The sequence below is a fragment of the Lagopus muta genome, chromosome 7 (genome assembly GCF_023343835.1).
Source record: "Lagopus muta isolate bLagMut1 chromosome 7, bLagMut1 primary, whole genome shotgun sequence".
NCBI lineage: Eukaryota > Metazoa > Chordata > Aves > Galliformes > Phasianidae > Lagopus > Lagopus muta.
This window is the reverse complement of record NC_064439.1, coordinates 43,501,800-43,513,893: the sequence shown is the minus strand read 5'-3', so window position 1 is coordinate 43,513,893 and position 12,094 is coordinate 43,501,800. Positions and strand designations below refer to the sequence as shown.

Sequence of the window (12,094 nt, the reverse complement as noted above, 5' to 3'; positions counted from 1 at the left end):
TTCAACTAAAGACTAAAATCAAAGTATTTCTTTTCTGCACAAAGCAGAGCTCAGACATGATAACAACCACCTTGTCCCAACTAGACCTATTTTTTTCTGCACAAACTATGGGACATTCAAAGAGTATGCAGTTCTCCTAACCTGATCTCTCCCCATTTTTCTGTCGTGTCTCGTCCAAGTTGGTATGTATCACTGCACATTGTGCCTTTCAGCTTGTAAGTTAAGTGTAGATGATTAATCTGCCCGTGATAGTTGAGCAGGCTCTCTTCCAATCAACGTTTTGGAAAACGCAAAATTGAGCCATCGCTTGAAAAGTGTATTGGAGGCTGTGCACTGGATCTAGTTTAGAGGTGTCTCCGGTATCCCTGGGTGCAACATGAGCTGCACATTTGTCCTGCACCGAGTGCAATGTCACAGGAACAGGGTAACTTTGCATGTTTTTCTTCTGGTGCTGCTGCTGACTGCAGCTGCAGGAAAAAGAGCACGCCTGTGACTGACAGACCCTCGGTACGTCTCCTTGGGATTTGGAGCATGTTATGTATAGTGTATGCCAGGGAGCTGTAGTGAAAAAATCTCCATGAAACACAAAGATGATCTTTCTGGAAGGCACTGATGAAGGTTTTTCTCAGCTTGGAAATCCTAACCTTTATCTTCTTGGTTCATCAAATTGTGGGGACTAAAAAATGAATCTACACGTCATCCAGCATGTTCTTTAAGCTCCATTTGTGAAGCATGGTGTCAAGGGAGATTTATTCCTTTTCCCTCTGGAAACCCGTGATATGATCTCCTCCAGCCAAAGCATGCTTTTTCCTGGCTCCTCTCAAAATGTGTATTTCAGTTTCACTGTATTGGCTCATCATTTTACACCTGCTCTGAAATATGTTTCCCCATTGCACCTCTTCTATGGAGCACGCTGGACTAAGCATCCATTTATTTTTAAAGGGCAAGCATCTGTTCAAGGGCTTAATTTGACATCTTCAGACTGCAGAGGGTTCAGCTGTGCACTGATGACCCATAGTTGAAGGCTGCCTCTCAAGCTTGCCAGGTGTGGCTGTGCAGCAGATGTTGGCAGGACCAAGACCTCAGTGTCAGCATGGCCATGCAGGTGGGTGTACCCAGCCGCAGGCATGAGGTGGGCAGGTCTTAGTAGCTACTCCTTAATGTGATGGTACAGCCTCATCCAAGATAACTTTTTTTTACTGATTGTATATTTCATGGACTCTCAGTTAAAATCAGCAACATCCCTTCACCCTGGCACATAGGAATGGCAATGAAGAGGGGATATTCCTCTTCCAAAGGCTGTGAGCAAGCTCTCACGTAGAAGGAAGAATTCAAACCTATACATATGTATCTGCATTCTGGAGATCTGTACTGCCTGTCATTCATAGCAGCTGGCATCTCTTCATCTTCTAAAAGAAACAGTTGTATTAGTGATTTAACTTGGGACAAATTCATTTCTGTAGCTCCTCTTGCTTCAGAAGGGTTTTACTGTGTACTCAACTGGTCTCTTATGATTAACACTCTTGTACTTACCTCAAAGTCCCAAAGAACAGAAAAATCCATAGCTGTTGCTTGTTCAGCCCGAGGTACAGTTTTTCTTGGCATGCTCCCGTACGGCATTCCCATCAGGACCTGGTAAGCATTAATAACAGCGATGCATGTTCAGTAAGACGCTGTACAGATATTTTTTTTTCAGTATTTTTTTTCATTAACAAATCCCCATTGATTTTATTTTGATTGGTTTTAGTATATATTTTATTTCTTAGTACCTGAAGAGCAGTTTAAAATATTCATAATTAATTACTAGAGGTATTCCCTTTCCTTGGTCACATCCATTGCGCAGGAAATATTTTGCCAATGAATTACATCCCTCCATGAACACTTCCAGCTTAAATGTCCTTAGTTTAGCACAAGGCTTCTTTGCTTGAATTTCATGGGTCTAATGCAATAAAGGGATTACTTTTATCTATTTATGCAGGACTCTTCCTTAGAGAGAAGTCAAGAGCATTGGGTCAAGCTTGCGGTAGATTCTCTATTATACAGTCTGGAATTGAAAACATGGTCTTGAGGTGAAGTGAAGGACAGTTAGGTTTGGGGAAGGAGTGTATGACAGAATGACACAAAGAACAGTTTTCATGACACAGCTCTCCTGATGGCACCATGCACATCAGGCCTTGCAGCAACTTCAGCAGCTAAGTCCACAAAGAGAGTATTAAGGGCTGTGGAGAGTTAGTAACATATTTACTAGCAGACTCTGACTGGTGCCCATGCCAAAGTATCTCAGCATTCTTAGCCCAGAAAGATCCTAGCATATCGTCTATCACTTAGTTTTTAAGGCTATCTAGTTAATTTAAATCATTTATGATTAAATGTTTATTGCCCAGCTTCTCTCTGTATTCTAACAGCTCTGTAGGCAGTAACAGTATGCATTCTTTAAAGACAAATTACATACAGCTATTTAGTGTTCAACCATATGCATATTTCTCCAGAAAATACATTTGTATTTTTCAGTGCTAATAGCTATGTCTCTCCATTCTGTGAGGAAACAGAGCTTTAGCTTTTGCTAGTGGTGAACAACCACATCAAGGAGAACAAAAGCATGGTACTCAGGAAGGACTCTGTGCTGAATTTTACTCCCTAAAATTCTGCATTGAACAGATCACATGCCACTGTTTGTGAATTGCACAGCCTTTGAGGACTGTACCAAATAATTTAACCAGCACTATAATAGCTGTATTAAAAATTTCATCAAGAAATGACCATATACAGTTGGCTACGAAATCCTTTTCCTTCTCCAAGTACAGGGAGACATGCAAGAATCTAAAAATGAAACATCCTTGTGAATCATCAGAGTTAGAAATATAGAAAAGAGATAGTTCCCAAACAAAGTACTTGGCAAACTACTTGGGACATCAGTTGTTCCTCCTTTTTCAGTGGCTCCTTTTTCAGGACATTGTTGTGGTCATCATCTTGGGGTTGTGCCCCTCAGAGAGCCGAAAGGGGCTCCTGCAAGGACTTTGCCATTGGCTCTTTCCATCAGAGACCTGGGCAGTTTTCCACAATAATGCTATGCTAGAGCCTGTGAACGCTTGTGCCAAGGCACATTTGTCAAAACTGGATTCAACACATCCAGTGAGGACTGCATTGCATGCATGTGATGGCTCTGATCTTTCATAATTGCATAGGAATAACTGATCCTACGTTGTTATTCTACCACAGTTTGTACAATGCAAAGAGGTGGAGGAAATATTTGGAAGATTCCATACTGTCACTGGGATTTTCTTAATCTGTTGAAGACCGCAGTTGATTTCTTCGGGCGCTTGCAGATCTGAGCTTACGCCTAGGAGGATTCCTTGGTCGTGCTTCTCACTTTAGTCAAAATGCAGAAGTAGCCTCATGCTAGGTCTGTGAGTTCCTGTGTTAGCTGCTGGATGGGCCAAATCTTGAGTAGCATTTTAGAGCTACTCATTTCAGTGCAACTTTTGTTCTGTCTCTGTAGCCTCCTTGGAAGTTTTTCTTTGTAAATAATCATCCTCATTTTGTTGTTCTAAAGCTTTGTGTGTTACAAACCCTTATTTAAGCCATCAATCTAATGTTCATATTAAGCAATGGGCAAGATATTAGAGACAGAATTAAGCACTTACCTCTGGAATTATAACCAGTCCAAATATTAATCCAAAAAGGACAAGATTTACACCGTACATCCATCGCAGAAATATGAAATAGGAAGCAACAGAGGAACCAAAGTGACCTTAAACAGAAGATACTTTATAGTTAGGAGTTTAGGAGGGTTAATCTGTCTTCAGCAAGACTTAGAGCTATCTACCCACAGCTCTTCCTCCATGAATTGCAAAAACCCTCCAGATGGTGAAGGGAAGAAATGAAGGAGGAGGCTGGCGCTGGTCGTGTGCTCATTTTGTGGCACCAGTGCCCATGGTGAGTGGGGACCTATGGACCGGAGTGCGGTCTGAGTGAAAGAAAAGCTGCCTTACAAAATGCCTCATTGCCATCTCGCTGCATGAAGTGACTTCTACTTACTCTCCACTTCTTTTATCTTCATCTCCCAGGGTATGCACTGGGTTTTAAAGTTGTCAAAGTCTCTCTTAAATTTCACCCATTTCTGAAAAAAGATGAGATGGCTGTGAGCAGAGAGGTAGGAAGAGGGAGGCTGCTTGGTCTGGAGGGTGTTTGTAATGCCAGAACTTGCAAGCACTGCTAGAAGTGTGTGTTTAAAGTCCTGAAGTTGAAAGCAAAATCTGTTCTGAGTCTGATCTTTTGGATTACTTCAGAAACTGCTTTTAAGCCCAAAGCCCCCCTAAATTTTCATGTTCATTATCTGGATTTTTCCCCTTCCCAGCCTTTTAGAAAATTATGGTTGCCCTGTGATTTTGCCATAGGAGTGGAAAATTTAGATCAAGCTTGGGCAGAAAGTATTAATGCAGAACCAACCCGGTTTAAAACAAATTTTGGTTTGATAAAAGATTGAGCTTGGATCCTTCCTTATCAAACCAACAACAAAACTCCCATCAGCTCAAGGCTGGCTTCCTTTTGCCCTTCTCAATATAATCTCCATGACAACATGCAACTTGGTTACCAATACAGTCTTAAAATACTGTCTGCATTAACCAGGGGGATGACATTTTACAGGAGTCCATGGGGTAGTGCAGGGCTTTTGCATGGCCCCTCTTGTCTTTAGGGGTCTCTCAGTTTAACATTTTTGGAGAAGGCAAGCAGAGGGCTGTGCTTTTTGCTTCTCCAATCCCTCCCTCACTTCAGGGAAGGTGGCAATGAAATTAAGGCAGGGGAGATTTCCCCCTGTTCTTTCTATAATCACCACAGATTTGAAGCTGGCTAGTATTTTTCTGAATGTGGACAGGAAGATTTATCCATATATCTTTGTGTTTCTTTTGCAAATTGCGAGTTAATAAACTGATGACAGTATGTTGAATACATAACCAGTTTGCACTCTTTACCATCATTTGAGTGCTTACCTTTGCCATCATCATCTTATATGCATACAACTTCTTGCCTTTCCCTTTTCCCAGGGCTCCCTCAAACTTTTCAACGAAAGCTTGTGCCTCCCTAGTTGGAAAATAAAAAAGTGCAGATTATTGAAAGAGCAAAGGAGGTCTTTAGCTTTTCACCTCTACCTCTCCAATCCCAGCATGTCTGTGACAGTTCTCTAGCCTAGTGCTTTTGTCAAGAAGAAATTAATTTCTAGTGAAACAACCCAAAGAGAACACAGAATTTCCCTATGTTAACACCTCCACAGACATCTGGAAATGGCCCAACAGTGCCAGAGAAATGAGTGCATGCTGGTCTGGAGTAAAATCAGACTGGAAATTTAAATCAGTTTTAGAAGAGGTTTCCAGGGAAAACAGAGAGAAACAAACAGGGTAGATGGTATTGGGGTATGATGAGTTTGTGAATAAAATTATGCTGTATATTGGTGCATTGAAAAAAACAACAACAACAAGAAATTAAATTCAAGGACTTGGGAGATCCTTTTCAATCCTAGGCTTGTGAAAAAGACAGGCTTCTACCTGGTAGAAACTATCAGCAAATTCAGTTCACAACCTTTGAAAAACCACTTGTGACTTTAATTGCAAACCTAATGTCAGATTTGGAAGTGTTGAACACGTTGTTTCACTCTCTCTATGCATTGCATTCCTTATCAGCACAATGAGGTTAATCCTTTCTTGCCTGTGGATGAGTTTATGCAACCAAAATGACTATGGATATGCAGCCCTCAGAGAGCTCCCTGCACAGGCAGTGCAACAATTTTGGTTAGGTTTGTTGGAGGGAGGCATTGATTACCAATATCCAGGGTTAAGATGGAGGTACAGTGCCAAACATGATCCTTGGCAGAATTTTAGATAGGGTCTTACCCCAAAGGTAGAATACGCCAGAATTAATACTCCTGTTTTTATTTGTTTGCTTTCTTTTCTTGAAAAACTTTAGACTCTGAGGTGTACAGAGCTTTACCCAGATTTTTAGAAATAATTGTTGGTGTTCACAGCTCGTGATGCTAAGGGAAGATGGAACAGCTCTTGGCCTTGGGCGTGTTAAAGAGAAGCAGAGGCACATGGGGATTGCCCTCCTTTGCAGCCCATCACAGCAGCTCTGGGCAGCCTCTTGTCAAGCCCCAGTCCCTGTGGGGCTGCATGTACCTTACATCGTCATTTTGGAAGCTGAAATTATCTGCTGGTGGAAAGGAGATTTCAGATCAGAAGATCTGGGATTTGCCTTTACACAGGAACCATTTGCGATGAGCCCTTTCCTGTTGAACTGTGGGCAGCAGTTATCTTTGTTTTACAAACATCTGCAAATAATACATTATTATTATTTTTTTTTCCAAGCAGCACCATCTCAAACTCTGAAGTAACATGTCACCCTGCCGCTTTGATTTCTGTCTAACAATGGGCATGAATAAGCAAAGCAGGGCACAGTTTGCTTTAACAAGCAGACTGACAGCAGTGAGTCATTTGGTTTTAAATACAAGGGTAGAATGACCTGGCAGTGGATATCAGTTGAACAGATTTGCACCTCGTCCATTCTCTGGTTACAGAGACTGAAAATCAAATTCCACATTTTAACTCTGATCCTTTAATCCCAGATAAGGTGACCAGGTTCAGCTGGTCACTTTTCCAAGTCTGGAGTGTTATGGTAACATCGGCAAAAATGCCGTGTCTGGAAGAGGCAAAGTGCAGCTGACAGCAGCTGAGGATGGGTTCCCAGTACCTGAGCACAGAGAGCTTCTTCATCATTCGCCAGGGCTTGTTTCTCATGGTGGAGATGAGTTTTTTCTTTTGCTCCACCTCCTCCATCAGCATTGCAAGCTCTTCCTCTGACAGCGATTCCTCATCGGAAGAGTTGGAAGAGTTGGAAGAGGCACTGGGAGAGACATAAAATTAAGGGCACAAATGGAAAAACTCACAGGAGTTAGAATCTTGCAGATCCCAGTACAATGTGCAGGGCCAGTGGCTGATGTGCAAGAGTGGGATTTTGCCCCCTTGGGGACTGCTCTCCCTACCCAACAACCATAACTCACCTGACACTGAGCTTTGGACCTCACCGCAGTTGTGGAAGCATTGCCTGATGCTAGAGCTGGCTCTGGAGAAATGTTTTTCATGCTTTGGATAAGCCAGATGTGGTTTGGAATAGCATTGAAAATGTGAGAGATGCCTTTTAACCTTACTGTTTCCATAGAGAAACAAAAAATGTACCTGATGTGAGACATTTAAGCTATCTTGTTTAAGAGTGCTTTACTTGTAGTGTGAGTCTGACCCTGGCTGAGAAAGAATAATAAGAGAAGAACTTGGAAAGGGTTTTGCCACATGGCATTTCACACTGATGTTTTCCCCCCTTTTGAGAAGCAGTAACATGTTTGCAGCTTATTGGTTTTGCTGTTACGACCCATATGCCTTGGGCTCATGGTGTGCCCGTAGAACTGCACATCTGTCACCCGGCACTACTCAGGGATTGATGAATTACCTGTTTTTCCTGCCTTTCTTCTGTTTGTTCTCCTCCTCCTTTCCTTTCTTGTTTATTTTCTTTTCCTTATTTTCTGACTCCTTTTCATCTTTGGAAGAAGCCTTTTTGTCTCTCTCTCTTCCCTCGCCTTCCTTTTTCCCATCACTTCTTTTCATTCGGTGATTTTTCCTCCTAGAAGCTCTGCTTTGTGGAGGACAATCATCTTCCTCTTCGCTCTCATTTTCTTCTTCATTTTTCTGTGACTTTTTCCTTTCAAGTCTGTTTGCTCTGACTATTTCCCTGCGGGTCTGTTTCTTGGATCTCTTGTCCTTTACTTCATCTTCTGCAAGGGATAAAAAAAAAAACAAACCCAAACCAATGAAACAACAAGCACTTTGGGAAACAGCTTTCTGTGCTGACACCAAGAGGATTCACCAGAGAAGTGCCATCAGGATGCCTGGTGCAAACCCCAGAGAAGTCGGTGTGCAGGCTCCCATTTACTTCGGTGAACTTTGCATTATGCCCTGCCCAAGGCCACATCCAGCTGCCTTTTAAGACAGTAAGGCTCATTTTTAGCATGTGTGACCATTAGAAAATTGGAAATTAGTTACAAAAGCAAAAGGCAATCCATCAGAGAGCACGAGTACAAATATATCTTCTTGTCTGTAAGCAAAGCTGGGCAGTGGAAACAGAAACTGCAGTCAAACAACGTGCTGCTGCTTGGTGAGAGCTCCTTCAGAGATGTTTATTTTAAATTAGAGAAAAGGTACAGCTTAGGCAGGATCACCTTTTGGTTCTCTGAGTTTTTCCTTCTATAGGAAGTCTGTATCCAGAGATGAAAAAAAAGAAGATACATTTTTTGTTCTCTCTGACATTGCAAGCTAAGAATCTAATTTGTACAAAGTCTGAAGCGCTTCCATTTTGAAGGGTTGAAGTGGAATGTGATTCAATTGCAGAATGTAATGGAAAGGGGAAAAATAACTTTCAAAAAACTCCATCCCTTTTGCCACCAAGGACATTAAAATCAGTAGTAAGGTTTTCAGATTCTTTTGGTTTCTAGTTTTCCAAAACTTAACTAACAAAAATAGAACGTTCACATCAAAAATAGAATTTATAGTTTCAGCATGGATTTTTTTCTTCACAGTTGGAGAAATGGATGGAAGAGGAAGATTGGGTTAGGGTGGGATTCGGAGTAAAAGATGAGCAGCCTAAAAGGAGAAGAAAATGGAAGGAGAGGATTTACATTTTTTCTTTTGATGATTTTACAATAAATTTTAATTTATTTATAAAATTTAATTTACAATAGCTTGCATTTTTCTTTTGGTTAACAGAAATTAATAACAAGCAAATTATTTTTGCTTGATAGTCATAAAAAGATAGTAGGAAATGGTGGTCATACTTGTCATTGGGCATGAGAAGGATCTTTCAACTCATTTCTTAAGGTCCAGTAGATTTCACTTACTTTGTGGTAGTAAGTCTTAGCTAATCTAGATCAAAAGACCAACTGCCCTCTTTGAAAAACTGTTCATTTTGTGCAGTCAGCTATCACTGTTTTCATTTGCAGCCTATCAAATACTTGGGTAAATGTGGAACATTCATTTGTTGCTTCTATCTTATTTTCTGGTTTGACTGTATGGCAAAGGTGAATATGATTTATTAAAAAAAAAAACACAACACTGTCATTTTTCTAATTCCTCATGCTTAGTGGATAGTGCAGACTGCACAGACATGACTGTGGACCATTTTTGCAGTTGTCCATCCATTCATATCATCTGTGTTACGATCTTACCTCTCAGCTGTCTATCTAGTGTTATAATCCTACCCCTTAGCTATTTCTCTTTGTTAGCCTCTCCCCGATACATTCTCATTTTTATCTTCTTGTGGTCAGGACTAATCAAGACACCCATGTATTACAGTGGTGTGCATTGCAGGCAGGATCTCGGTGTGGTGCAATGCAGTTGCAGGGCAATGCGACAACTGTTCTGTTAGGGTAATGACCAAGAGACATGGGCTATAAGAACAAGGATGAGGGGGGTAGGCTGTTTAAGAGTATTGCTTTATATATCACTGTTGTAAGTCAAACCTCTAGAGAAAAGTCTGGGTGCTTACAAACAGCTCACAAAATGGTTACTGCTGTAGATTGTGCCACAACACAGAGAGAAAAATGAAAGATATCACCTCTTGTATTTCAAGCAAGGCAGTGTTTTTAAATCTGTAGGTTACCTTCACTCTCTGAGTCACTCTCGACTTGTCCGTCGATCTCCATTCCAACTGCAAGACAAAGAACAAAGAATAATTTCACTTGTTGCTGGGATTTGCACATGCATTGCTTTATGCAGGGTTCCTAAGCACGAGAGAAGCTTGGCAGAGCATTCCTTATTGATTACACGTTGTGTTTTTTTCTAAAGCAATGTTCGTAATATCTCCTTTAATTTGGAAAATTGACAACATTTCCCTTCCCTTCCCTGAGCAAACTGAAATTGCACTGAAACTGAAATCTTTGAGAGGTGCAAAATGACACAGTTGGAAAATCCCAAGCTGAAATCATTTCTCCATGATACCAACCATGTTCCATGATGTCCCGCAGTTTGCATTTCTTCCTCTTCCCCATGATGGCCTCTGCCTTCAGCACAGCCGCAGCAGCCGCTATGCACCCCAATCATAGGCGGCTCACTCCCTGTTCCAGTTCCATGTGCTCCCCTCCTGGGCATGGCAAGCAGATGGGCACGTCTCGCCAAAGCTGAGCTGCAGCATGACAGCCGTGCGGGCACACAGAGCAGAGTGCAGCTCTGCCTCAGCCCACCCAAACACTTTCCTTTCTTCTCCCCTCTCCCTCTGAAAGGCAGCTGTCAGCATTACATTGCATGCCATGATTTAAACATGAAGGAAAGCCCCGGGGTGGATGCTTGGCAGTATCGTATGAAACACAGACACAAGTCACGTCTAGTTCTGGCATAAGCCCGGGGCTGAGGGCTTTGAAGGTATCAGCTATCTTCATGCCATATTCTTTACTGCCCTGCCTCAATCTGTGTAGCCCTGTTGGTTTTTCTTCTGCACCTCGTTAAACACTTCAGTGCAGTGACTCTCTTTGGTCCTACCGTCCTCCGCCTGTGGCTTCTGTAGGGGTCTCAGGAGTGAACAGGCAGAGAAGAGCTGGCAGCCAATTCACGGGCTCTCTCTTTCCTTCCCTCCTTCTGCTCCGTGTGACCTTTGCAGACTCATTGTTCTTGCTGGTAAAATGGGATAGCTTTTCCTTCTAGGTGCTCCGATGCTTAATTAATTAATGCGAGACCCTCATTCGGAAGGTCTTTTTGTGCCACAAAGTATTGTGTTGCACCCTGCAGCTTGAGTCTTTCGATGGGCTCCATCGGTGATAGGTTTGTCTGAGTTACCTCTGCATTAAAACTCAGTGTCTGCCCCAGCAACAGCCTCAGGAGGGGAATTCAGCAGCAGCTTTAGCTTTCACTTGAGTCAATGTCTCCTCAGCAGTTTCTGGGAGGAGACCTTTTGTTGCTGAGTTTTGGTCCACAAACACCATTAAGTATTTTAAGCCTGATCTGATCTCATGGATAGTTTGATTTACCTCTGACTTCAGCGTAGCTCGCCTGAGCTAAATACATAATGTATGGTATGTGCCCATATATTATTAACTGGTCTGGCCCTACAGGTTCATCACACAGGGCATTTCCAGCATGCATCCCCACACGTTGTGTGGATGGATCTGACTGGACTTGACATCTTTGAAGGTCTTCCCCATGGAGAAGTTTCACCTATGATTCTACCTGTTAATGCAGTGGGCTAGAAAATTACTGAAGATATGATTACTAGCCCATTGAGTTTATACCGCTGTGGGCAAGACGGAGCAACCTGCTGATAGCTGGAGGCTACTGGAGCAAGTTTTCTGCAGGCCACTTCAGGTGCCTCAAACCTCAGTCCGAAATGTCCTTTGCCCAAAGGGAATGTCATTTCCCTTGTTAGCTGTAAAACAAGTTTCTGGAGAACCAGCACTGCTCCCATTGTTGGCACAGCTTTTGCCAAGTGGCATCCTCTTCCTTCAGCATGGAATATCTAGCACCGTTTGCATGCTCAGGGCATGCTCAAGTAAGCATCTCATTGCTGGAGGTATTCAAAAGGCTTTAGGAAGGAGCAAGCTGCGTTATCTGGTTTTCTGCCCCACTGTGTGAGCAATCATTTATCCATCGTCTTGGAAGAAAGCCACAAGCTCTAGGACAGCTTGTGTGACTTGGCATCCCCACAGATCCTTGTTATGTGATTTTGGAAGGTGATAGGGAATGAAGATTCATTTTGTTGTGGATTCCTGTGTGTTGAAGGTCTGTGAACTCCATTCCTGAGAAGCAGTGCTCAGCGTCCAGTGCCACCTGCTCACGGGGTGCCAATGCAACTGAATGTGTGGCCAAAGTAATTCTGTGCTCAGTTGAAATGCCTGCCCTCTGATGTTACAATCTGCACTCCTGTTCGCAGAGGTGGTGGCAAAGTTATGATGTTTTTATGGCAGCCATATGTCTTGTGGGCACTTGGAGGAAATCTGCAGCACTCGTGTCACACCTCTTGCTGCACAGGACTGAGATCCCATCATACTGTAGGAGAGGATGTTAATGGG

General features: G+C 42.5%; 2 protein-coding genes across 2 annotated transcripts in view; one reads left to right on the top strand and one right to left on the bottom strand.

Moving 5' to 3' along the window:
- The window catches only part of TMC2 (transmembrane channel like 2), a 29,607-nt gene extending 19,523 nt beyond the window's left edge, over positions 1-10,084 (bottom strand). Inside the window, exons 1-8 of the mRNA XM_048952107.1 lie at positions 10,039-10,084; positions 9,697-9,744; positions 7,495-7,816; positions 6,742-6,894; positions 4,992-5,082; positions 4,039-4,120; positions 3,645-3,751; positions 1,534-1,632 (exon numbers count right to left, since the gene is read on the bottom strand). Coding sequence (XP_048808064.1) covers positions 1,534-1,632; positions 3,645-3,751; positions 4,039-4,120; positions 4,992-5,082; positions 6,742-6,894; positions 7,495-7,816; positions 9,697-9,744; positions 10,039-10,084 — 948 coding nt within the window. The remainder of the gene's footprint in view (positions 1-1,533; positions 1,633-3,644; positions 3,752-4,038; positions 4,121-4,991; positions 5,083-6,741; positions 6,895-7,494; positions 7,817-9,696; positions 9,745-10,038) is intronic.
- LOC125696427 (myosin VIIA and Rab interacting protein) overlaps positions 1-12,094 on the top strand; it is a 332,017-nt gene that overhangs the window by 27,303 nt on the left and 292,620 nt on the right. The gene's annotated exons all lie outside the window — the stretch shown is intronic.